Consider the following 21175-nt stretch of genomic DNA (forward strand, 5'->3'; position numbering starts at 1 on the left):
TCCGAGATGAACTCTTCACCAAATCGTTTGAATTGCTTAAATCTCTAAATATCATATCAAATGCACCATAAATAGGCTTTATGGAATGTGTTTGGTTGGTAGATGTTGTCTTCTGTTTTTTCTGAATTATGTTTTCATCATTTTCGTATCCATAACAATTTTTTTTAGAACTATGCATTGCATAAGAAAGTGAACATAAGTGTAAATAGAGGTAAACATGAACACAAAGAATGTTATGAAGCGGAAAACTTGACTTATATGAATGAATGGTTGTTTGTTCGAAAATTCAAACTAAATGTGATCCCTTATGAATAGGAAAACAAATATTCTACATTTAAATTCATATATCTAAATCCACAAATATAGATCGTAAATATAGAGAAAGAATCAATTTAGTTACAAATTGCCAAATGAAAAGGATAATTATAGTTAAGTAAAGTAAGTAATAAGGTTAAAAGATATAAGTTATAATACATTATTCAGTTTTAGCTATTGATGGAATTTGTTTTCGGTTAGTAGCTATACGGATCTTTGGATATATAGATTCGTATAAGTATATTTAATTTTTTTACAATTTTTGAAATAATACTCCATAAATTAATAAAGAGTAATACGTTAAAATTGATTATAAGCTAATTATGTTTGACTACTATTTAATATATCATTGATTTCATTTGAATGATGGTCATAAGATTTCAAAGACAAATTAGAAAATTAATAAAATGATATACATAGTAAAACAAAAAACTAATGGTGTGAAAAATGGTACGACATCATAATATTGATTAAAAATAACCATCCGATTACAAAAAAGTCATCCAAAAGCTAAGTAGAATAAAAAACAATGATAAAAGAAACAATTATTCAGACGATTAAAACATAACAAAACAGTTAAAATAACTGATTTCGGTTCTTAAATCATGGCTTCTCTGTCTTCACGGTCTTAAGGGGCAGAATACTTGGATTAGTCTCAACAGTTTTCTCATCCTTACACTTCTTCTTTGCAGCCGAATACTCATCAGTATCCTTAATCACTTCCATCTTTTCATTGCTCTTGCGCTTAGAAGTAGGTGTAATTTTAGAATCATCATCATCCATAATCATTAGAGGAACCTATAACATATTAATTAATCTGTATCAATGAAAGTATTATATAATAGTACACATGAATGTAAGAAAACATAATACACAAATATACATTTCCATCAAGAGTATTGTGAGCTTTTTCCTCTATCTTGATACTTGGAGTGCTCTACGAAAAGTGAAAGTAATGAATTGTAAAAAATAAAGAATTAGTGTATAAATATTTTTTGATAACCAAATGATATAATTGTACCTGAGGAGTAGAAATTTCAGAAAACTCCTTAACCACATCACTTTGTGTAATTATACTGATGACCTTGTATGTGTCACTATTGAAAACAATATTTGAACTTGCAATTGCAATCTTGAAGAGAAACGTTTTACCACAAATATTGCTCAAAGCTAAGGGCAAGACATCTGGATCCTGAATCTAAACAAAGAGGAATTTTAAAAAATTTAAATAGATAAGGCCAGAAACGGTCATGGACAAATGCATTAGAAATATAAACCTCATTAACAGACTGAGTTAACTGAGCAGCAGTTTGGTTGACAACTTCATTTGCTTCTTGATCAAATAAGAGGAATTATCCATGACACAAAAAGTCAACATGAACATATCATATATTTCAAAATAGGATAAGTTGTACTTTATTAGAAGTGAAAACTTTACTATAGCACAAATACAATAACAGACTTACGATAGATAAACATTCTCAACATCCTCATTGCATTTTTTGCACTGCCACAATTGTTTCTTAAATATTTTCCCAGGATATAGTTCTTTTAAGTAATCCATATCATGAGGGAGAACCTTTTTAGCACAGGCTCCACATGACATGTAATACCAGCGAAACTTAGTGTCTATAGACATAATTGTGGCCATGGTAACACATTTGACAACCTTTAAAAGTGGATAATGATATTAGAATCAAATTTAGGTTATATAAATCGAACTGTCAGAATATATAATTACCTCAGAAGCAGCAATAATCTCGCTAATAGTCCTTCGAGGACTATGCAAGAAGAAATCGTCCCTTACTGATACAGAATTGACAATAGTCAACTGATTTTGATGGGTATAGGTCAGGGTTAAACCATCTTTTGGCAATCTGTATAAATTATATTACATAGTTATCAGAATACAAAACTTGAGAAATTATAAAAAACATGGAGATAAGTAGTTTTACCTCTCTTTAAAAGCCAAACTCTCTGGAAACACTAGATCAGTAATGACCATCGAACAGTTGTAGCAATTGCCAACACTCCAAACACCTTGATAAAGTTTTAACTTTCCAAAACGCAAAACAGCACGATCACAGCATCATTGGCATGTTGAGCCACACTTTCAAGATTTTCAGCAAATTGTCCCCAAAGAACACAATTAAGTCGAACATCTCTTCATTGAACATAATAAGTAAATTATTAAAAAGGATACTAAACACCAATAGTAAAGATATAGAGCATTAGTGATAGATTAGTAATGTAAATGCTAACTCTGTATCACGGATCTCCATAGAAAGCCTATTTGTCTGTCTCTTTCCAACATTCAAGATCTCTACATCCCCAATGCTCACAATTTGTCCAATAGCATCTGAGGTAAAAAAATCATGTTAATAATCTAGAATAACGCACACAAACTATATATTAAAGATATAATTTATTAATTAAAAACTTGCCTATCAAGAAATCTGGATTCATTTTGCCTTCGTGAATATCACTAAACTTGACGAACTTGAAACCTAGGATTCTTGGATCCATTACTTCTGCCGGTTTGACAGATGTTGTTGATGCGAAAAGGATTTTGTAAACGTGAGGGCTTGTCCTGAACTTACCACCATTAGCTACTTGAAAATTTGTGATAATTCTAGAGGCACCTTCCTCTAAGAGATTTTCATTTTTCTTGATGAACTCCTTCTTCAAAGTTGCATGCATGGTTTGATTCTGTGTATATGTAAAAGAATATGAATGCTTTAAAGATACATAGGTTTGTATGAAAGTAAAAAACAAATGACAGTGGTGAAATATATATATTAGTAGAAATGGTTAAAAGTAACATAGATAATATACCTTCTCATCAACAACAACCATTTCCAACGTCTCGACACCATTCAAGTACTGTTTCCACACCTTTAATATCTTCACATAAACTCTCCATTGAGTTTTGAAGGACTTCACGGAGTAGAGATCGGTGAAAGAAGACATAATAACAAGATAACAATTTTAGATTCAGAAATGTATTGAAAGGTGATGGATGAGGAAATATTGGAGAAACGTTACATCTATATATATACGGTATTAAGAGAACATCGAATTGCTAGGTTAAATATTTCAAATTTAGAACTTTCTTCTTGTTAATCTAATCCAGGGATCTCGGATATTCTTCGTTTATGAATAAATATATACCTTCCGCAATTTGAGTTATTGATATGGATCTTTATTTAGTTATTTAGAAATTTACCAAATTTTCAATGTAGAATATGCGAAAATATAGATACTTACTTAATCCGGTTGAAGTTTAAATTATTGTTATTAGTTGTTGATAAAATTGCTCAAAGAAAATATCTATCTTTCGAAAATATTGGAACAATGTTTTCAATGTGGAGATATGCGAAGATATGCGAAGATATAGGAACCAAATAATTCAATGTAGAATATGCAAAAATATAGGTAGTTTTTTTATGCGTTTCAAGTTTAAATATTTGTCCGGTTTTCCTAAAAAATGAGTAATCAATACTGAAGAATTTTTTTTAAAATGATATTAAAATAATACATTTTTAGTTTCGGAATTGTTGATGCTTATAAACGAATTAGCTAAATGATTAACTAATATAGGAATGCTTATACGATTATGAATAATGTATAATGTAATGTAGGAATAATGTATAACGTGAATTATGAATAACGTAATCTCCTTAATAATATTATTTCACAAATATTTATTGTAAAATTATGTTCATTCAAATTGTATAAATTAGTTAATAAGAGAATATATACATAATACGAAAATAATATTTGGAAGTCCAAAAAGATCAGAAGAGAAGAACACGTATTTGAAAAAATTATTGCAGTTAAATGTGTTTTAGGAAATAACGATCTGTTTGGCTATAGAGATAGTACGAGAATTATAATTAAACGAATTAATAATGTAGCTAAATACTAACTTTAATTTTTAGAGTTGCGAAGTGTCCAATAATGTCTCCACTTTAATATATGGGAGATATAAATTGTATCAAACTTAGTTGAAAATTAAAATAAAATAAAAATAAAAAAACGTCAGGGAGAAAGCAATAATTTCTATATTAGCTTGCGCATAAAGACAATTCCAGTTTTCCACTCTGTGTACTCACTTAAATTCGCCAGCTAATAATTTTGATTCCATATGAAAATTGAGGGTAAAATTCTAAACATTTTAAAAGAAGAGGGTTTTAAAAACAATATGCCAGCTAATAGGAAGAGAGAGAGAAAGAGTCTTTCGTCTTCACCATATAAATACACACTCACTTTTCCCGTCTTCTTTCAGACTCTTTTCTTTTTTGTAAAACATCTTTTCTCGTTTCCACCTGAGCGGAAAAAAAAATATTCGACTCTTTCTCTCTCTCTCTCGCTCGCTTTTTCGCCATGAGTCTGTTTGGATTGGGGAGGTGAATTTTCATGTCTTCTCTGCGTAATTGATGTTCAATTAAGATTATCTTCTGGAGATTTTGCGATTGTTTGTAATCTCAGATCTGTTTGAATAATAAACTAGTGATCCTGTTTTGTCGATTCTTAGGATCTCGTACATTGTATTATTCAGGATCACGGATTCGTTTGGCTTTCTGCTTTGTTTTGTCTGGTTTTCTTTTGCCTAATCGACTTGATATTTGATTTATGTGAATCGTTTTTGTGATATCGAATCAGAACTTATGATCTCTACTATGAACCTTACTATTCCGACTCGCTGATTCTATTTTCTTATACATGAACGTTGCTATGTTTGTGTATGTTTACATGTCTTGCTAAGTTTTGGATCTAATTTATGAATTAGGAATCTGGATCCGTTTCGTGGTGTTTTGTATGTATCGGAGGTATAGAAGTAGTTTTTGTAAGCTGTTCATGGACAGTTTAACACCAATTGGACTTCTCCTGATCAAATCATGTCATAGTTGGAAGCATTCAATGACTATAATGCTTCATATTTATGTTCCTTTGATTTGGAGAATGTTATACTAGATTTCAATGGTGATCAGATTTGTTTGGTTTCTCAGGGCGCTCATGATTGAATCTAATAAATGGAACCAAAACTAGAGATTAAGTGATTCATTTCTGTCAGATGAAGTGATTGTTGTTACAATTTTTTTCTGGGACACAAAGTTTACTGATAGATAAATACTGGATTTTCTTTCATTGTTGGATTTTATATAGACCATTCTACATTTCCACCTTCGAATTTATAGGCATTATCTGGATTCTCCTGACTGCTTTCCGTTTAAGATTGATGATCTGTTTGGTAACATGTCGTCCCTTTTTACTATCTTCATAGAAATCAGAAGACTTTCCGTCCTAAAAAGAGTGCACCTTCTGGAAGCAAGGTTTGTAAACTATTTGACCGTCTTCTTTATGTGGTTGATATCTTTGAAATTCTGAAGTTTGTGTAGATGTCATTAGTTTGACTTGTGATCTAACGTTTGTTCTTTTTGCTGAACGTTTCTGAAAGTATAGGGTGCACAGCTTCGAAAGCATATAGATGCCACCCTAGGAAGTGGGAACTTGAGAGAAGCTGTAAGACTTCCTCCAGGAGAGGATGCAAATGAATGGCTTGCAGTAAACAGTGAGCAACACTCTAGCAACACTCTGCTTATATATGTACATAGATATAGATTGAGAGAATTTATAGTGTGAAATAGCTTTGCTGACAATATTTTTATTTTCAGCTGTGGATTTCTTTAATCAGGTGAATTTACTATATGGCACACTAACTGAGTTCTGCACACCAGATAACTGTCCTACAATGACTGCTGGCCCCAAGTATAGCCTCCTCCCTTTCTTTATGTGTTATTTAAAGAAATGATTGAAATTTTCATGCCTCGAGTTCCATTCATTCATTAGAGGGTATTCTGATTTCCTTGAAAAGAAACAAATTTGTCAACTCATATCATATGGTATTTTCTTCCCCGTGATTATATTTTTGGGTCGTCAAGTAGTGTGCTGAGTAATTACACCTGTTATGCTCTCATTGCAACTGTAAAAAGGTCCCATTTCAGCTGGTTTGATCTCCTGACAATGGATGACTTCAAAATATAGATAGACTTCACCTATTCCAGAATTGAATGCTTCCAGCTTATGAACATACTGCTTCCTGCCTTCATCAGTCTCTGCTGTGCATTTGACCAATCAAACCAATAATATTCTGGTGTTCTGTTGCCATATATTCTTTCTTTGCATGCTTTTTTGTAAACATGGTCACAAAAAATTTGCAGGTATGAGTATAGATGGGCAGATGGTGTACAGATCAAGAAGCCAATAGAGGTTTCTGCTCCAAAATATGTAGAATACTTGATGGATTGGATCGAGACTCAACTCGACGATGAGACCTTATTTCCTCAAAGGCTTGGTAATAATAATGCCCATGATATCTATAAAGAGGATTCAATCAAATATCAACGACAAATGTTTACATCCTAATGTTTATTTATTTATTTTTTTGCAGGAGCACCGTTTCCTCAAAACTTCAAGGATGTGGTAAAAACGATCTTTAAACGACTATTCCGTGTTTACGCACATATCTACCACTCTCATTTCCAGAAAATCGTTAGCCTTAAAGAAGAAGCTCATCTCAACACTTGCTTCAAACACTTCATCCTCTTCACTCATGTGAGTTCTTCGTTTTAAACTTTTACTCTCGATATTATATTTTGAGATCGTTTTAAGTTTGTGCTATCTGGCCATTTCAGTTAACTTTTTTTTTGTCTTTGTTTTGTTATCTACAGGAGTTTGGACTCATCGACAAGAAAGAACTCGCGCCTCTACAGGAGCTCATAGAATCGATCATTTCACCTTATTGAGCAAAAGACAATTTCAGATTTTTCAGATTTAAAAAACCCCAAAATAAATAAAAGTAACGGTAATAAGCTTTTAATTTATAAATTCTCTCCGTTTGTTTCAAGTTTTTTTTTTAATCCTCTGTAAAATTTAAACATTTGCTATATGTGTAAAAAAAAATCGATCTTGACTACCCTTTATTCATGTGTTTTCATGTGAAAGAAAAAGGAACTTTACATTATTTTATTGATTGTCCCTGTTTTTTTTTTAATTAGTGATGATTTATAATTACCGCTAAGCATCTCGAATCTAACACTCGTCAACTATCATAAAGGTTGTGAATGGAACGTGAAATGTGCAAAAGCTGGCATAACCACTCAATTAATGATGTCTAAAGGGTGTTTAAATTCCTTAATTTATTGTACAGTTTTAAATTAAATTATTCACTTTTCAGAAAACATTCACTGCTCTCCCTCTCTCTCTCTGGATTTAGCTTTGGAGTTTTCTTCTTTTCTGTCAAAGTTGAATTTCGTTGTCCTCCTTTTTTTGGTCATTTGAAAAAACATTGATTTTTACGAAATTTCAAACCTTTGTGGATTGGGACTCATAAATCTTCGCGAAAGAATCTGAGAATCCAACACCAGATTCCGGCGCCGGACCCGCCGGTGATCAAATCAGGTCTTTCGATCTCCCGCGGAATTACATTGTTTCGATTCGGATCTAAGATTCCGGATTTTCTGTGGGACATTGATCTTCTTCGTCTTGGTGGTGGGTGTGACAAGTGAACAAAAATGTCAAAGGTCGTGTATGAGGGATGGATGGTGAGGCATGGAAGGAGGAAGATCGGACGATCGTACATTCACATGAGATATTTCGTTTTGGAACCTCGTCTCTTGGCTTATTACAAGAAGAAGCCACAGGACAATCAGGTGACTCTTCTTGCGTCTCTTTCTCTTTCTGAGTTGAGATCAGTCTTAAAGGATGCTGATTTGCCTAAATTGGTGTTTTCTTAATTCAAAGAGTATGGTTGTGAGGGTAGAGACTGGACTGTCAAGAGATTAGAGAAACAATAGGAACAAGTCGCAGCTTGATAAGTTACTATAAGAGCTTCTCAAATGGATGATGAGCTTGCCTCCTATATGGTCTCTAACACATGCTCTCTGTATGAATCACGTAGCTTCCTATCAAGACGATGGTGATTGATGGCAACTGTAGAGTTGAGGATCGAGGCTTGAAGACACATCATGGACATGTGAGTTTCGTTTGATGAACTTTTCTATTATTACCATTTTCCGACTGTATGTGCTTTATGTGTGCGTCAAAAAGGTGGTTTTGCAAACTGAAATCACACTGCTTGGTTTTGTGGCAACCTTTAAGAATCTTAGATAGGCTTGGATTTCTTATAAGTGGATACCAGTATCCTACTAATTCTTACTCTTGTGATTCTGTGAAGTTTATATTACCATTCTGATTGTTTTCAGTGGCTGAAATCCACGTTTGTTCCAAATTTATCTCGACGTAGGAACAGTATTTCTAATTGGGAACAGTACATCTAATTATAGCTGTTGTTAATCAGTTGATGGATTTCCTCATGCCAAGTTAATTTACTCTTATCATATCCTTGACTGTAATGTCGCTTATACCTTTGCGATTTCTTATTTTCTTGAATCTGTTTTGCAGATGGTTTACGTGCTGTCTATTTATAACAAGAAAGAAAAAAGCCATAGAATCACGGTACCTTGTCTTTTCTTTCTGCGAATAGATAATTTTTTATGCTTCTTGTTAGTTCATGTGGAGTATGTTCTTGCTAGATGGCAGCGTTCAACATCCAGGAAGCTTTAATGTGGAAGGAGAAAATTGAGTATGTCATTGATCAGGTCTGTCGATTTTGTCTCGCAATCTGTGTACCACAAAAATTTTTGGCATTCTTTTAAGCTTCTATCTTGATACTATAGGGTAACTTTCATTGTTTTGTGGTTGTTATATTTGGAAAAAGATGAGCTTTTATCAGTAGCTATTTAAAATTTGTGCTTATCCGCTATGTTTGTGCATTCTTGCAGCATCAAGAGTCCCTAGTTCCTAGTGGTCAGCAATATATTTCTTTTGAATATAAGCCTGGGATGGATGTTGGAAGGACTGCTTCATCTTCAGACCATGAAAGCCCGTAAGTGCTTAATTGACATAATAGGCATGTTGGTTTTATTTGACAACAACTCACTTGCTTAGGTTTCGTGATCATATGATTTACCTGTCTTAATCATAAGTTATCGTCATGGGGTACTATTCTTTCCCCTTCCTTTACAGAGAGTAAATCTGACTTGTGTTGAGGATTGTGATTCCTATTACACAGAGAGAGATTGTGGTTTGTGTCAATAATGATCATAGAATAAACTTGAAAAAAAAAGGATTATTAATCCTTTCAAATACCATTAGTAAAGTTAACAGTATTCTTAATATTAGCATGCCTTTTTCAATTCGGTTGTTGCATGTGGAAACTGACCAGTGTCATTTAATAAACTATTCCTGTTGATGTTTGACATTGTTTTCTTATGGTGACATTTATATACTTAAACTAAGGGAAAATATTGTTTGCTATTTTCTCTAGGTTCAGTGCGCTGGAGGATGAAGATGACGCTCGACGTGATTTATTGAGGAGGACAACTATTGGAAATGGTTTTTCCTGATTCATTTCTTCATGAACTAATTTGCTCAGCTGCGATCCTGAATGTAATCTGAACTCCTTAAACAAACGTGCAGGCCCTCCAGAATCAATATTTGACTGGACTAAGGAGTTTGACGCTGAGTTGTCAAACCAAAACTCCAGCAACCAAGCATTTTCAAGAAAACACTGGCGTCTCCTTCAGTGCCAAAATGGTTAGTTGTAAAACGTGTTACCGCTTCTGCAAGGCATTAGAGGGTTTTTTCCAGTGGTAAATTACAAAAAAATAAAAAATAAAAAATAAAAAATCACGAGTTAATAGATACAAATACAATAGTAAAGGTTTTGAATCTATTTCCCTCTTAAGGCCTGTAAAACAATTGTGCCTGTAATCTGCTTCAGAATAAATTTTCACTTCTATACAATCTGGAATATCAAATAGTAATCAATGATAAAGGTTGAATATATGCTTAATCTTCTCTCTTTTGTATACATTTGGCAGGTCTACGAATTTTTGAAGAGCTACTTGAAGTTGATTATCTTGTATGGAAGTTCCTAATAGCTTGTCATATTTGCGGCATAATTTCCTGTTGATTACATAGTAATTTTATTTAGTCAAGAACGATCATTTACAGTACTAAGCATGCAGCCTAGAAGCTGCAGCAGGGCAATGAAAGCTGTTGGTGTAGTGGAGGCCACATGTGAGGAAATATTCGAGCTTGTGATGAGCATGGATGGCACTCGTTATGAGTACGTTTTTCTCCGTCTTTTGTATTCTCATTCATATTTCGGTTTCTTCTTCTTCACTATTGTGAGGTCTTTATTTTTTTCTGTTTCCACATCCTACTATAATGTCTAGCCCAAAGTTTCTATAAATACAATGTAAGCGAAATGTTATTTCCTGTCTTCTGGCCTGTGATCTGACTCTATATTTCCCGGCTTTTCTTATGATTTTGCAGGTGGGACTGCAGTTTTCATAATGGGAGATTAGTGGAAGAGGTAGATGGTCACACAGCAATACTCTATCACAGACTCCTGCTCGACTGGTTTCCAATGTAAAAATTGCTCCCGAAAAATTATCCTTCAGTAATCAACTAATTCTTCTGTCTTATCCTAAACGGAATGAGCCAGTTCTTCTGCGCGTTCTAGGTTTATGCAGATTTGTTTTTTATTTTCCTTAGCATAATCACATGCTGCTTAGAAAACAATGGAAAGGAATTTTAGGCCATTATAATGCTTACCATTTGCGATAGTCCCGTTTCCAATCAGAATATTACTTGGTTGTTTTCAGGACCTCTGTTTAACCTTACTAATGCTATCAAAATTTCTGCAGGGTTGTGTGGCCTCGTGATCTCTGCTATGTACGTTATTGGCGTCGTAATGACGATGGAAGTTATGGTATCTTCCCTGCCCCCTTTACTCATGCTGGAAACTAGACAGCCTCTTTTATAACAATAGTTTTAATATTGTTCTCGCTTTTTTTGTGAAGTGGTATTGTTTCGTTCTAGGGAGCATGAGAATTGTGGTCCACAACCTGGATTTGTTCGGGCTCATCTTGAGAGTAAGTTTAGGATCTCTCTTTCTAACTAAATCCTTGGCCACCAAAATAGTCTAGTCTATTATGTATTACAATCTAACTGAGATTACGTTCTCTTGTTCAGGTGGAGGATTTAACATCGCCCCACTAAAACCTCGGAATGGAAGGCCCAGAACACAAGTGCAACATCTTATACAAATCGATCTAAAAGGGTGGGGTGCAGGTTATCTTCCAGCATTTCAACAACATTGTCTTCTTCAAATGCTGAACAGTGTCTCTGGTAAGTTCCTTTGTGCTCATTTCCACTGAGATCCCTGTTGGAAAATGACTTCTGCTCTTCTTGAAACTGCACTAGCGTGTCTGCCATTCTAAGTCATAATTAATCACAGGTTTGCGCGAGTGGTTCTCGCAGACAGATGATAGAGGTCATCCGATTAGGATCCCTGTTATGGTGAATATGGCATCTTCTTCCTTAGCCTTGGGCAAAGGTGGAAAGCCTCAGCATAAGTCTTCCCTTTCTATTGATCAATCAAATGGGGCCAGCAGAAACTCTGTGCTAATGGATGAAGACTCGGACGATGACGATGAGTTTCAGATAGCTGAATCAGAGCAAGAGGTTTGCCTATCAAGCATTCTCTTCTGAATTATTGATTTTACCAAAGTTAAGTCCTTTTACACATTTAACTATTTCAGCCTGAAACGAGTAAGCCGGAGAATCTCGCCAAGAAAACAGGTGAAATTAATAGTTGTTTCCCATCATCATACCTGAGCCAGTGAAAAATGTATCTGATTGCTGTAACTTTCTCTTTGTTATTTGAAACCTCAGAAGAGGAACCTGCTCTCAACATTGATCTGTCTTGCTTCTCGGGTAATTTACGACACGATGATAACGAAAATGCACGTAACTGTTGGAGGATTTCTGATGGGAACAACTTCAAAGTCCGTGGCAAGAGTTTCTGCGAGGATAAAAGGAAGGTTAGTAATGTTTTTCACCTGATGAAATGTCGAATGCATTATAAAGATGCACATTTTTGGTACACCGGAGCACCTCTTCGAATCTGATCATTCAACAATTTTTTCTGAAGATTCCTGCTGGGAAGCATCTAATGGATCTTGTCGCCGTCGATTGGTTCAAAGACACTAAAAGAATGGATCATGTGGTTAGACGCAAGGGCTGTGCAGCACAAGTAAGATATACAGTCACCTATAATCTTGTTTCTTAAGTTCCTCGTTTGTCTTAAGAGATGTTATTATCCCTTTTCTATGCTATTATCTAGCTTTGAGGGCTCTTGTTCTTCACTTGGAAGAATCCAATTAAAATATTATTAATCGGTCTCGAAAAATTCTGTTCAGGTTGCTGCAGAGAAGGGTCTTTTCTCATTGGTAGTAAATGTTCAAGTAAGTTTTGCCCGTGAACTACAATGTAATGATCAAACTACAAAAGCAGTCTTTATATCGATGTGTAACTCGGTATTTTGATAGGTTCCTGGATCAACACACTACAGTATGGTATTTTATTTCGTGGCAAAAGAACTCGTACCTGGATCCCTCTTCCAACGATTTGTCGATGGTGATGACGAATTTCGGAATAGTAGGCTCAAGCTTATACCCTTAGTCCCCAAGGTCTCTCTTTCTCTCTTCCTCTCTATCTCTCTCCCTCTCTATATGTAAAATTCTATAAGTATATTGACTCAAAAATTTACGTAATCATGCAGGGTTCATGGATAGTAAGGCAAAGTGTGGGAAGCACCCCGTGTCTCCTCGGGAAAGCAGTGGATTGCAACTACATCCGTGGTCCAACATACTTGGAAGTGAGTCCAAATCTTGTTAGCTTCTTAAAAGCTCTTAGACATAGAACTTAGAAGGTAGAGAAACTCAGAAGAAAAAGTTTTTCATTTTCATGTAGATAGATGTAGATATCGGTTCATCCACCGTGGCAAATGGAGTTCTCGGTCTTGTCATTGGCGTAATCACATCTTTGGTTGTCGAAATGGCTTTCCTTGTACAGGTAAAATCATTCTAACAAAAAAAAAACGAGACTTTGAATCTTATATGACATCTTTAAGATTGCTTCTTCTTCTTATTTTCTTGAAATCTTTTGAATGATCTTGGGATTGCGTTTTGTAGGCGAATACACCGGAAGAATTGCCGGAACGGCTTATCGGGGCAGTGAGGGTTTCTCATATAGAGCTATCTTCGGCTATAGTTCCTAATTTGGATTCAGATTAGTTTCTTAAGGTCTCTCTTCCAAACCCCTAACTCAAAAGCTTTACATCAACTTCATGTTTGGTCTTGTCTCCTTACATACACTGTCTATTCTTTTCTTTCCTGTTTTCTCTCCTAATCGTTTTAATGTTACATTATATAATGAGAAAGAGGAAGGAAAGTATTGTTTTACTTTATACAAAATTAAGCAACATGAATACATGATATATTGCGTCTATTGTGTCCATCTTTTTTTTTTGTTTCAGCAAGATTACTTTTCGTGGATATAGAAACCGAATGCTACCGCTAAGTATAATTTATAACTCATGAACTTCCTCATAATCAATATTGGTTAGTTTAGATAACTGATCGACCAAGTGTAGTTGACCCAAAAAGAAAAATCCAAAATGATTCGGTCTGAACCGAATCTAGTGAATTAGGTTTCAGTCAAATGAACATTTTCCTAAACCCAACTAATCAAGAACCATAATGATCTTCCAATCGATAGATATCCAATTAAATAAAGATAAAAAAAAAAGAATAGAAGCAGGTTCTAAGAAGATTTGGAAGGATTGAAGATTTGACCAGCGAACAAAACGGTTCCGGTTTGGTCTTCTCTAATCAAGAAAAAAAATGGATGATCAGCCACGAAATCTATTTTCTTCGGCTTTGGTGCTGCGTCAAGATAGCTGCCAACATAAGCATTGAAAGTGAAAGCTTTAGTACCTTTCTCATCAATCTCTATCGAAACCTTTTGGTACAATAAAACTTCGAGCTCCAAATCATCGAAAACCTTTGAAGCCTCAAACCCGAATTCGATCTTAAACTTTGGTATTCTGAATTTACCAACTTCAACTTTGTAACTTGGAATGTGATTGTCCAAGAATCCACGAGTAGATGTCATTCTCTCTAAAAGATTACCCAACCCATCTTTCTTGTTTGGTAGATAAAAGTACATTGAGAATTCTCGGTTGGTATCATCACGGCCTGCTCGATAAGGAAGCCTAAGGACCTTGAAACCATTGTAAGCAGTTATGTATTGTTTCTCATAGCTTCTCATGAATGGTACAGACACTGAGGTTCCATTGAGAAGGTGAAAGTCTTTGTCTTTCGTCATTGACTTGTCGAATTTGCATTCCCAAGCTCCCTTGAAATACAATGCGTTTCCATAGATCCAATCTGTGTCCTTCTTTCTAACGGATCCGGGAGGAAGAAGATTGTTGATGAGACCATTGCTGCGATTTGAAGCCCATTCATTCACCTCCATACGCACTTGTTCAGCCTTTTTTTTTCAAAACACCAAAAACCGAACCGAATTAATTTTTTAAAGATTTGTATGGAAATGTAACAATGAAACTGAATGCTAAAAACTAGGTCTCATAGTTAGGTTTAGCTGTAGTTACTTGCTAGACAATCCAGAATAGGTTTTTTCTAAAGTAAATTTCAAACATGAACTCTTCTGTTTCAGTTGAGAACTAGTTTAGGTTCTCTTTGTCTTAAAAAATTCAAATAGATCTTGTATATTTTACTGAGATGTAACTTTTTTTTGCTATTCTAAGAAATCCTAGAAAAATTCGTGAAATAATAGGAAACCCTAGAAACTTACCTTGGATCGGAAATCAACTTGAAAGAAATTAGCCTTGAAAAAATTCATTAAAAGATCCTTTGAGGAAGGACTTAACGAGAGTGATTGATCCATCCACACTCCATTAACCACTGCGATTTTAGGGCCACCGTTCTTGCTGCCGTCGGCGAGAACCACACAAGCGATCTCGCGGAAGACAGCGTTGAGCTCGTCGAGTGAAGAAGCTCTTAGCAAGGAGAGGGTTTCTTTGACGATGACGTCATCGTATCCGGAGGTGGAAGCCGCCATAGTGAGCACGGCGTTGATTGATGCCGTAGAAAAGACGAAGTTTGAGTTTTTGGCTACGGCAGAGATTACTTTTCCCGCAAGGAACAGAGCGACGTCGTTTTGCTTCTCCATGGCTTTTCTTACATCGATCGCTCTTGGCACTTCTATCTCTGTGAGAGTGGGGCTTGCGACGATTATTTCTTGTGATTTGCTGAGTTTTCGCTTTTTCTTATTTTTTCTATCCATCTTCTTTGAGAGAGAAGAGGGGAGACACTTTTGCTTTCTCGTTTTTGGATTCATCTTCAACGTTTTTGTTTATTTCCCTGTGAGAACACACATGACATACATACATATATAGAAGAGATATAAAAAGCCTAGTTTGTGATCAATAAACAACTAGGGTTTTTGGTATTGTGGCGAGTAGTCAGTTTAAAAATAAAATACAAAAATAAAAAAAATCATAATTCTTTTTTTTCTTAATACATATTTTCTTAAATCATTGTGTGTGGGCAAAAAAACCATAATTGAAAAAACCAAACCGAACCAAACCAAAATAAATAAATTTAGTTTGGTTATGAGTAACCTAAAAATCAATTTGGTTTTTATTTTTGTGGAGATTTTGGTTTCGGTTTGATTCGATTTAAAACCGTAAAAATTTAATGAATTTTCTAGTTTTTATATTTAATATTAAATAAATAAATAACTTATAATTTTTTTGGTTTAATAATGTTTTTTCTAGGGCAGTTGGGTTTCCTAGGGTTTTTAAAATTATAATTTAAGACTTAAATAAATCTATAAATGTTAACAAAAAAATCTATAAATAAGAAAAACTCTAGTTCTTAAGTAAAACAAACAAACATGGATGTGAGGTGGTTTCTGAAAATTGTATCTTTTTCTTCACAACTCATCTTCTAATTATAGCATTCTAGGTATTTAATTGATTCCTTTTCTTTTTTTGGTATTCTAATTATTTTTTAATTTTACATTTGGATTTTAAAGTTTTGAATTTTCTTTTTTTTTGCAGTTATTAGCTTAATATATTATTACGATTCATTTTATTTTTCTTTATTGAAAGAAGTATTTATTTTATAAAAAACATTAAAAACCATAACCGAACCAAATTGAAAAATGGTTTTTATATGGTTTTATTTTTACAAAACTGATAATCCAAAAACCGTAAAAAGACCGAACCATACCAAACCAAAATATATATAGTTTTTATATGATTTGAATTTTTCTAAAACCGAAAAAGCTGAACCAAAATTAAACTATAAACGGAAGTGCCTGAAACCCAAAAAGAGATTAAAAAAAAAGGGCTTCTTGCACATATGACCTCAAAATTGAAGTCAAATGCAAATCTAACCTCTTTTTTCTTCCTCTTCAAGATTAGCCAATTTCTCCCCACTTTCTCCCTAAAGCCATATATAATAACATAAATGCCATTATATTTATAATTATCGAATTTTTTAGGTAATTCGAAAAAGACATACCCATCCTAAGCTATTTTAAGTATTCACGAAAATGCCATCATCTTCAATTTCGCCAACTACCATTACCAACCAAAATGGAAGCTCTTAATGCTTGCCCATCTGCACTTGAAGCTCTAAATGCTTATTTTGCCGCTCAAACTTCATTCTATCTTCAAATTTCTATCTGGTTTCATCTAAAAATCTCTTTCTTAGTCGACATTGATATGTTTGAATTCGTAAATCATATATTTTGTGAGATTCTTGGATAACCGAGTTCTGGGCTGGTTTCCTTTGCGTGCATCTCAAAAATTCTGAACTTCTGTCAAAGTTAATCGAGTTCAAATTGGAAGGAGGTAAACATCTAAATCTTTTCTTTAACATTGGGCTATGTTTCGCAAAAGTATACTTCTTTTACAGTCTGCTAGTCAACGTAAAAGGTTAGATTTGCAATTGACCTTTTGGTATTTTTTTGAAAGTAGACTTCTTTGTAAGTCTGCGAATTTTCATTTGAATACAAAAAAACAACGTTTAGACTTCTATTTCAGGCTGTCGAAAAGCGAGAATAGTTTTGCATTTGACCGGAAAATATTATACTTTGACCTTTTCTGCAGACTTCGTGGAGATGTCTAAAAAGATAAGTTTGACCTGAAAGGTTATTTTTGCATTTGACCAAGATGTTGACCACCTTTGACTGTTCGAGCAGACTTCTAAAGAAGTCAACTACGAATTTAATTTATAGCAGACTTCTAAAGAAGTCTACTATTAATTTAATTCAGAATTGGTCAAATGCAAAAATAACCTCTCGGCTAGAAGTCTGCTGTCAGCTATTAATTTAATTTAGAAGTCTGCTACGAAAGTCAAACTTTGGTCAATTGCAGAAATAACCTGCAGCAGACTTCGTTGGTAGTGTAGACTTCGTCAGCCGACTTCACATTAAAAGTCAAACGTTTGGTCAATTGCAGAAATAACTTTTTTCTTATGCAGACTTTATATAGAAGTCTACTACGAAAGTCAAACATTTGGTCAATTGCAAAAGTAACCCTGCCTTTTTGGCAGACTTCTTCGTGAAAGCAACCGGGTGGAGTTTTGCTGGAAGTCTGCATTTTTTTCATTTTTAAAAAGTACTTTTTAAAAACTTTTGTGTGATGAAATTTTTTTTAAAATTTTTATTCTTGTTTAGAAGGTATATTTCCTTTACCTGTATTAATTTTGTATGCTTATGTGTTATACATTAATAGTTATAATTTTTGTAGATTTGAACAGTAATTGGCACATATTAGCAGACTTCATAAGAAGTCTGCCACTGAAGTCTGCCTGTCGAAGGAGAATAACACAGCAGACAACACTTGAAGTCTGCCTAATTATTTTAGCAAAAAAATCGTTTTCGAATTAATGGTATATGCTAAAATAAATATATTGTTTGGACATGTTGATCTGCCTTTCTTGGTTCCATATATGTGAGTTTCACATTGATATGTGTTATAATTAGAAAGTGATGAATTTTCTTGAATGTTTAGACGTTTAGCCGATTATAAAGAAGTCTGCTCTATGTTACTTGGAAAACACGGTTTATCTTGTGTGGTTTACCTTTTTTGCAGATGGTGGCTCAGTTGCCTGTTGTATTTGGAGAATGGGTTATGAGTGCTCAGTCGTGGCATTTTGAGGTGGATAATCGCAAAGGAGGGAGGTTGTTCTTCTCAAATGATGGTTGTACACATGGAGAACTTGTAGCTATGGCTCTAGATGATTACATGCTGGATGGAAATACGGACAGCGTGTCTATCACTTATGCATTGCCAGATTCAATGTTAGCAAACATGGCTCCGGATACCCCTCCTATGCATATTACTAATGATAGACAAGTACAGAACTTGATTGGGCTGAGTAAGACGCATGCTATACGTCTTTGTGTATCTAGTTGCAAGGACAATGATGGACGTACTGGTGGTGTTGATGCTGCTGATGGGTGTTCTGTTGAAGGTGGGAATCAAAATACTGAGGAATGTGAAGATGAAAATGTCGATGAGTATGATGATGATGAGATAAACAAGGACATCAAAAACGATTCAGTAAAGGAGGAAGACAGTATTGACTCTGAGGGTCAGGACTCTGAGGATCAGAACTACAGCCAATATGGGAAAGTGAAGGATGAGGATTCAAATTCTGATTCAGAGGGTGAGGGTGAGTGGATTGAAGAACCGGTGAAGGCTCCTCAAAGAGGATATGAAAGAAATTGGGTTGACAAAATAACAGTAAACGGAAGTTTTGCTACAAAAGACGACCTGATTTCTGAGATCAGGTTGACGGCTGTTATGTTGAAGTTTGCATTCAGAGTTGATAAGTCATCGACACGTCTGTTTGTTGCTAAATGTGCTGTTAAAGGATGCCAATGGAGAGTTAGAGCAGCTGTAAAGAACGAAGCAAAGACGTTTTGGGTCACTAAATATGTCAAAACTCATACCTGTTCAGTTTCAGATCGGTTGGCTCACCGAAAGCATACGACTCCAAGATACATTGGAAAGTTATTTATAGAGAGTGTGGGAATAATTGATGGGATTACTGCAGAACACATCAAAGATTCAATGCAGACGATGTTTCAATTGAAAATAGACTACACAACTTCGTATAGAGCTTTGATGTATGCACAAGAATGTGTGAGGGGAAGCCCTGAGGAAGGATATAGCCGACTGCCTTCTTATTTGCGTCTGATCACTGAAGCAAATCCGGGTACTATAACTGCCCTTGAACGCGACAGTCAGAATAGGTTCAAGTACCTATTCTTAGCCTTCAGAGCCTCCATAGCTGGTTTTCAATATCTCAGACGGGTCATTGTTGTCGATGGGTGTCATCTGACTGGAAAGTATGAAGGGACTCTGCTAGTGGCCACAGCACAAGATGGTAACTTCCAGATATTTCCATTAGCTTTTGGAATAGTGGACTCTGAGAATGATCACGCATGGGAATGGTTTTCTAGAAAATTGCGGGAGTGTTTTACAGACGAGTATCCATTGGTGATAGTTTCAGACCGGCATCATTCCATTAAGAATGCATGTGAGACTGTATTACCATGGGTAACACGCGGTATATGCTATTATCATCTGCAACACAATATTGTCACTAAGTTTAAGGGGAAGCATCTTATGTACTTAGTTAAACGTGTTGCGTATGCATATAGGGTACATGATTTTAACCGTTATATGGACGAGATAAGGCATATAAAACCTGACCTTGCAACGTACCTAGAGGAGGCTGGCATTCAGTTGTGGTCAAGAGTTCACTTTCCAGGTGATAGATACAATATAAAGACGAGCAACATCGCAGAGTCTATCAACTCTGCTCTCAAACGGGCACGGGGATTTCCCATAGTATTCCTGTTGGAGTACTTACGGGCGAAGCTAACAAAGTGGTTTTGTAAAAGGCGGGAAGATGCTTTGAGTCTTCCAACCAACCATACTCGAGGAGTTGAATATTTGTTGGCAATTCGTTCACATTATGCTGATAAGTTGACGGTTGAAGGCATAGATGGTTGGCGATTCAATGTGAAAGGAGGATCACATAACTGTGTCGTTGATTTGGAACTTCAAAAGTGTGGGTGTGGCGTGTATGATATTGAGAAAATACCTTGCTCTCATGTTATAGCCGTTTCAGATGCAATGCATATGCATCTGGCCACTCTTGTATGCCCGACATACTCCAAAGATTACTTGTATGCAGCGTACTCGCATAATATATATCCTCCAAGCATTGCAATGAAAACCGATGAAACAACACAATGTCTACCTCCGGAGGTCCGACGTAAAAAAGGCAGGCAGAGGAAGTCAAGATGGCAAACTTGGCTGGAAATTTCGAGGCATAAGCAAAAGAAACCCCGTAAGATCCACAAGCAGTACAGTTGTTCGAAATGTCACCAACCAGGACATACTAGACCGGATTGTGTAAGTGTTATGTTACCTCATACTTTAAGGGTTTAGGGTCGAAGTTAATTTCCTCTGTTTTTTTTTGCAGACGTTGAAGTCAAGATAAAACCCTAAAACTATAATAGCAGACTTACACTGAAGACTACTACTAGAAGTCTTCTACCGTAGTCTGCACAAGAAGTCTGCTTCACCAGGTAAGGGAAATACTACTGAAATATGTCTGTTTAATGTCTATGTACAATCATTCTTAATTATTGTCATAAACTATGCGATATAATCAACTATGATTAGGGTAAACCTTAGAGTACGTGAATTATCACAAAAGCCACACTAGTCTATTACAAGCGTTTAGCCTCCAAAACATACTACCACACCATTGTTCTAAATATTACTAAACAAACCGAAATTAGTTAGGAACATTACAGTTAAATAAGA

At 35.1% G+C, this 21175-nt stretch overlaps 4 protein-coding genes across 6 annotated transcripts; 3 read left to right on the forward strand and 1 right to left on the reverse strand.

Moving 5' to 3' along the window:
* Positions 1-4600: 4600 nt before the first annotated feature.
* On the forward strand, positions 4601-7342 carry LOC18015972 (MOB kinase activator-like 1A). Its single transcript, XM_006398169.2, has 7 exons — positions 4601-4724; positions 5603-5651; positions 5782-5890; positions 5994-6087; positions 6540-6673; positions 6770-6933; positions 7050-7342. The coding sequence occupies exons 1-7, from the start codon at positions 4702-4704 to the stop codon at positions 7122-7124; spliced, it is 648 nt and encodes a 215-aa protein (XP_006398232.1). The 5' UTR covers positions 4601-4701; the 3' UTR covers positions 7125-7342.
* Positions 7343-7589: 247 nt separating this feature from the next.
* Positions 7590-13730, forward strand: LOC18015973 (protein ENHANCED DISEASE RESISTANCE 2-like). Of its 2 annotated transcripts, none has more exons than XM_006398171.2 (22): positions 7590-8030; positions 8279-8353; positions 8782-8835; positions 8913-8978; positions 9162-9265; positions 9707-9774; positions 9859-9975; positions 10263-10303; positions 10410-10510; positions 10720-10815; positions 11094-11158; positions 11250-11321; positions 11422-11577; positions 11687-11913; positions 11991-12030; positions 12124-12272; positions 12383-12484; positions 12651-12695; positions 12780-12920; positions 13013-13108; positions 13204-13305; positions 13425-13730. In XM_006398171.2, the coding sequence occupies exons 1-22, from the start codon at positions 7893-7895 to the stop codon at positions 13524-13526; spliced, it is 2157 nt and encodes a 718-aa protein (XP_006398234.1). In that variant the 5' UTR covers positions 7590-7892; the 3' UTR covers positions 13527-13730. The 2 variants fall into 2 exon arrangements, with proteins under 2 accessions (XP_006398234.1, XP_024011067.1); XM_024155299.1 differs by having other exon boundaries at positions 7621-8030; positions 8122-8353.
* A 325-nt stretch (positions 13731-14055) lies between these two features.
* On the reverse strand, positions 14056-15654 carry LOC18015974 (probable non-inhibitory serpin-Z5). 2 transcript variants are annotated; one of them, XM_024155306.1, is made up of 3 exons: positions 15346-15654; positions 15109-15294; positions 14056-14784 (listed from the first exon to the last, which is right to left on the reverse strand). In XM_024155306.1, exons 1-3 carry the CDS (start codon positions 15652-15654, stop codon positions 14056-14058), a joined length of 1224 nt encoding a protein of 407 aa, XP_024011074.1. The 2 variants fall into 2 exon arrangements, with proteins under 2 accessions (XP_024011074.1, XP_006398235.1); XM_006398172.2 differs by having other exon boundaries at positions 15109-15609.
* Positions 15655-18421: 2767 nt separating this feature from the next.
* On the forward strand, positions 18422-20794 carry LOC112086430. Its single transcript, XM_024155347.1, has one exon. The coding sequence runs from the start codon at positions 18422-18424 to the stop codon at positions 20792-20794; it is 2373 nt and encodes a 790-aa protein (XP_024011115.1).
* Positions 20795-21175: the final 381 nt, after the last annotated feature.

This window comes from Eutrema salsugineum, unplaced genomic scaffold, assembly GCF_000478725.1.
Source record: "Eutrema salsugineum unplaced genomic scaffold, Eutsalg1_0 scaffold_20, whole genome shotgun sequence".
Taxonomy (NCBI): Eukaryota; Viridiplantae; Streptophyta; class Magnoliopsida; order Brassicales; family Brassicaceae; genus Eutrema; species Eutrema salsugineum.

Excerpts from the sequence above, each read along its gene's own strand:
- LOC18015972 (XM_006398169.2), top strand. The coding sequence starts at position 4,702 with ATGAGTCTGTTTGGATTGGGGAG. Across the intron at positions 5,652-5,781 it reads GTGCACCTTCTGGAAGCAAG|GGTGCACAGCTTCGAAAGCA; the intron begins GTTTGTAAACTA and ends CTGAAAGTATAG. Across the intron at positions 6,674-6,769 it reads CTTATTTCCTCAAAGGCTTG|GAGCACCGTTTCCTCAAAAC; the intron begins GTAATAATAATG and ends ATTTTTTTGCAG.
- LOC18015973 (XM_006398171.2), top strand. The coding sequence starts at position 7,893 with ATGTCAAAGGTCGTGTATGAGGGATGGATGGTGAGGCATGGAAGGAGG. Across the intron at positions 12,031-12,123 it reads GAATCTCGCCAAGAAAACAG|AAGAGGAACCTGCTCTCAAC; the intron begins GTGAAATTAATA and ends TTGAAACCTCAG. Across the intron at positions 12,696-12,779 it reads CATTGGTAGTAAATGTTCAA|GTTCCTGGATCAACACACTA; the intron begins GTAAGTTTTGCC and ends GTATTTTGATAG.
- LOC18015974 (XM_024155306.1), bottom strand. The coding sequence starts at position 15,654 with ATGAATCCAAAAACGAGAAAGCAAAAGTGTCTCCCCTCTTCTCTCTCA. Across the intron at positions 15,295-15,345 it reads CCACCTCCGGATACGATGAC|CTCAACGCTGTCTTCCGCGA; the intron begins GTCATCGTCAAA and ends TCACTCGACGAG. Across the intron at positions 14,785-15,108 it reads AAGTTGATTTCCGATCCAAG|GCTGAACAAGTGCGTATGGA; the intron begins GTAAGTTTCTAG and ends TGAAAAAAAAAG.
- LOC112086430 (XM_024155347.1), top strand. The coding sequence starts at position 18,422 with ATGGTGGCTCAGTTGCCTGTTGTATTTGGAGAATGGGTTATGAGTGCT.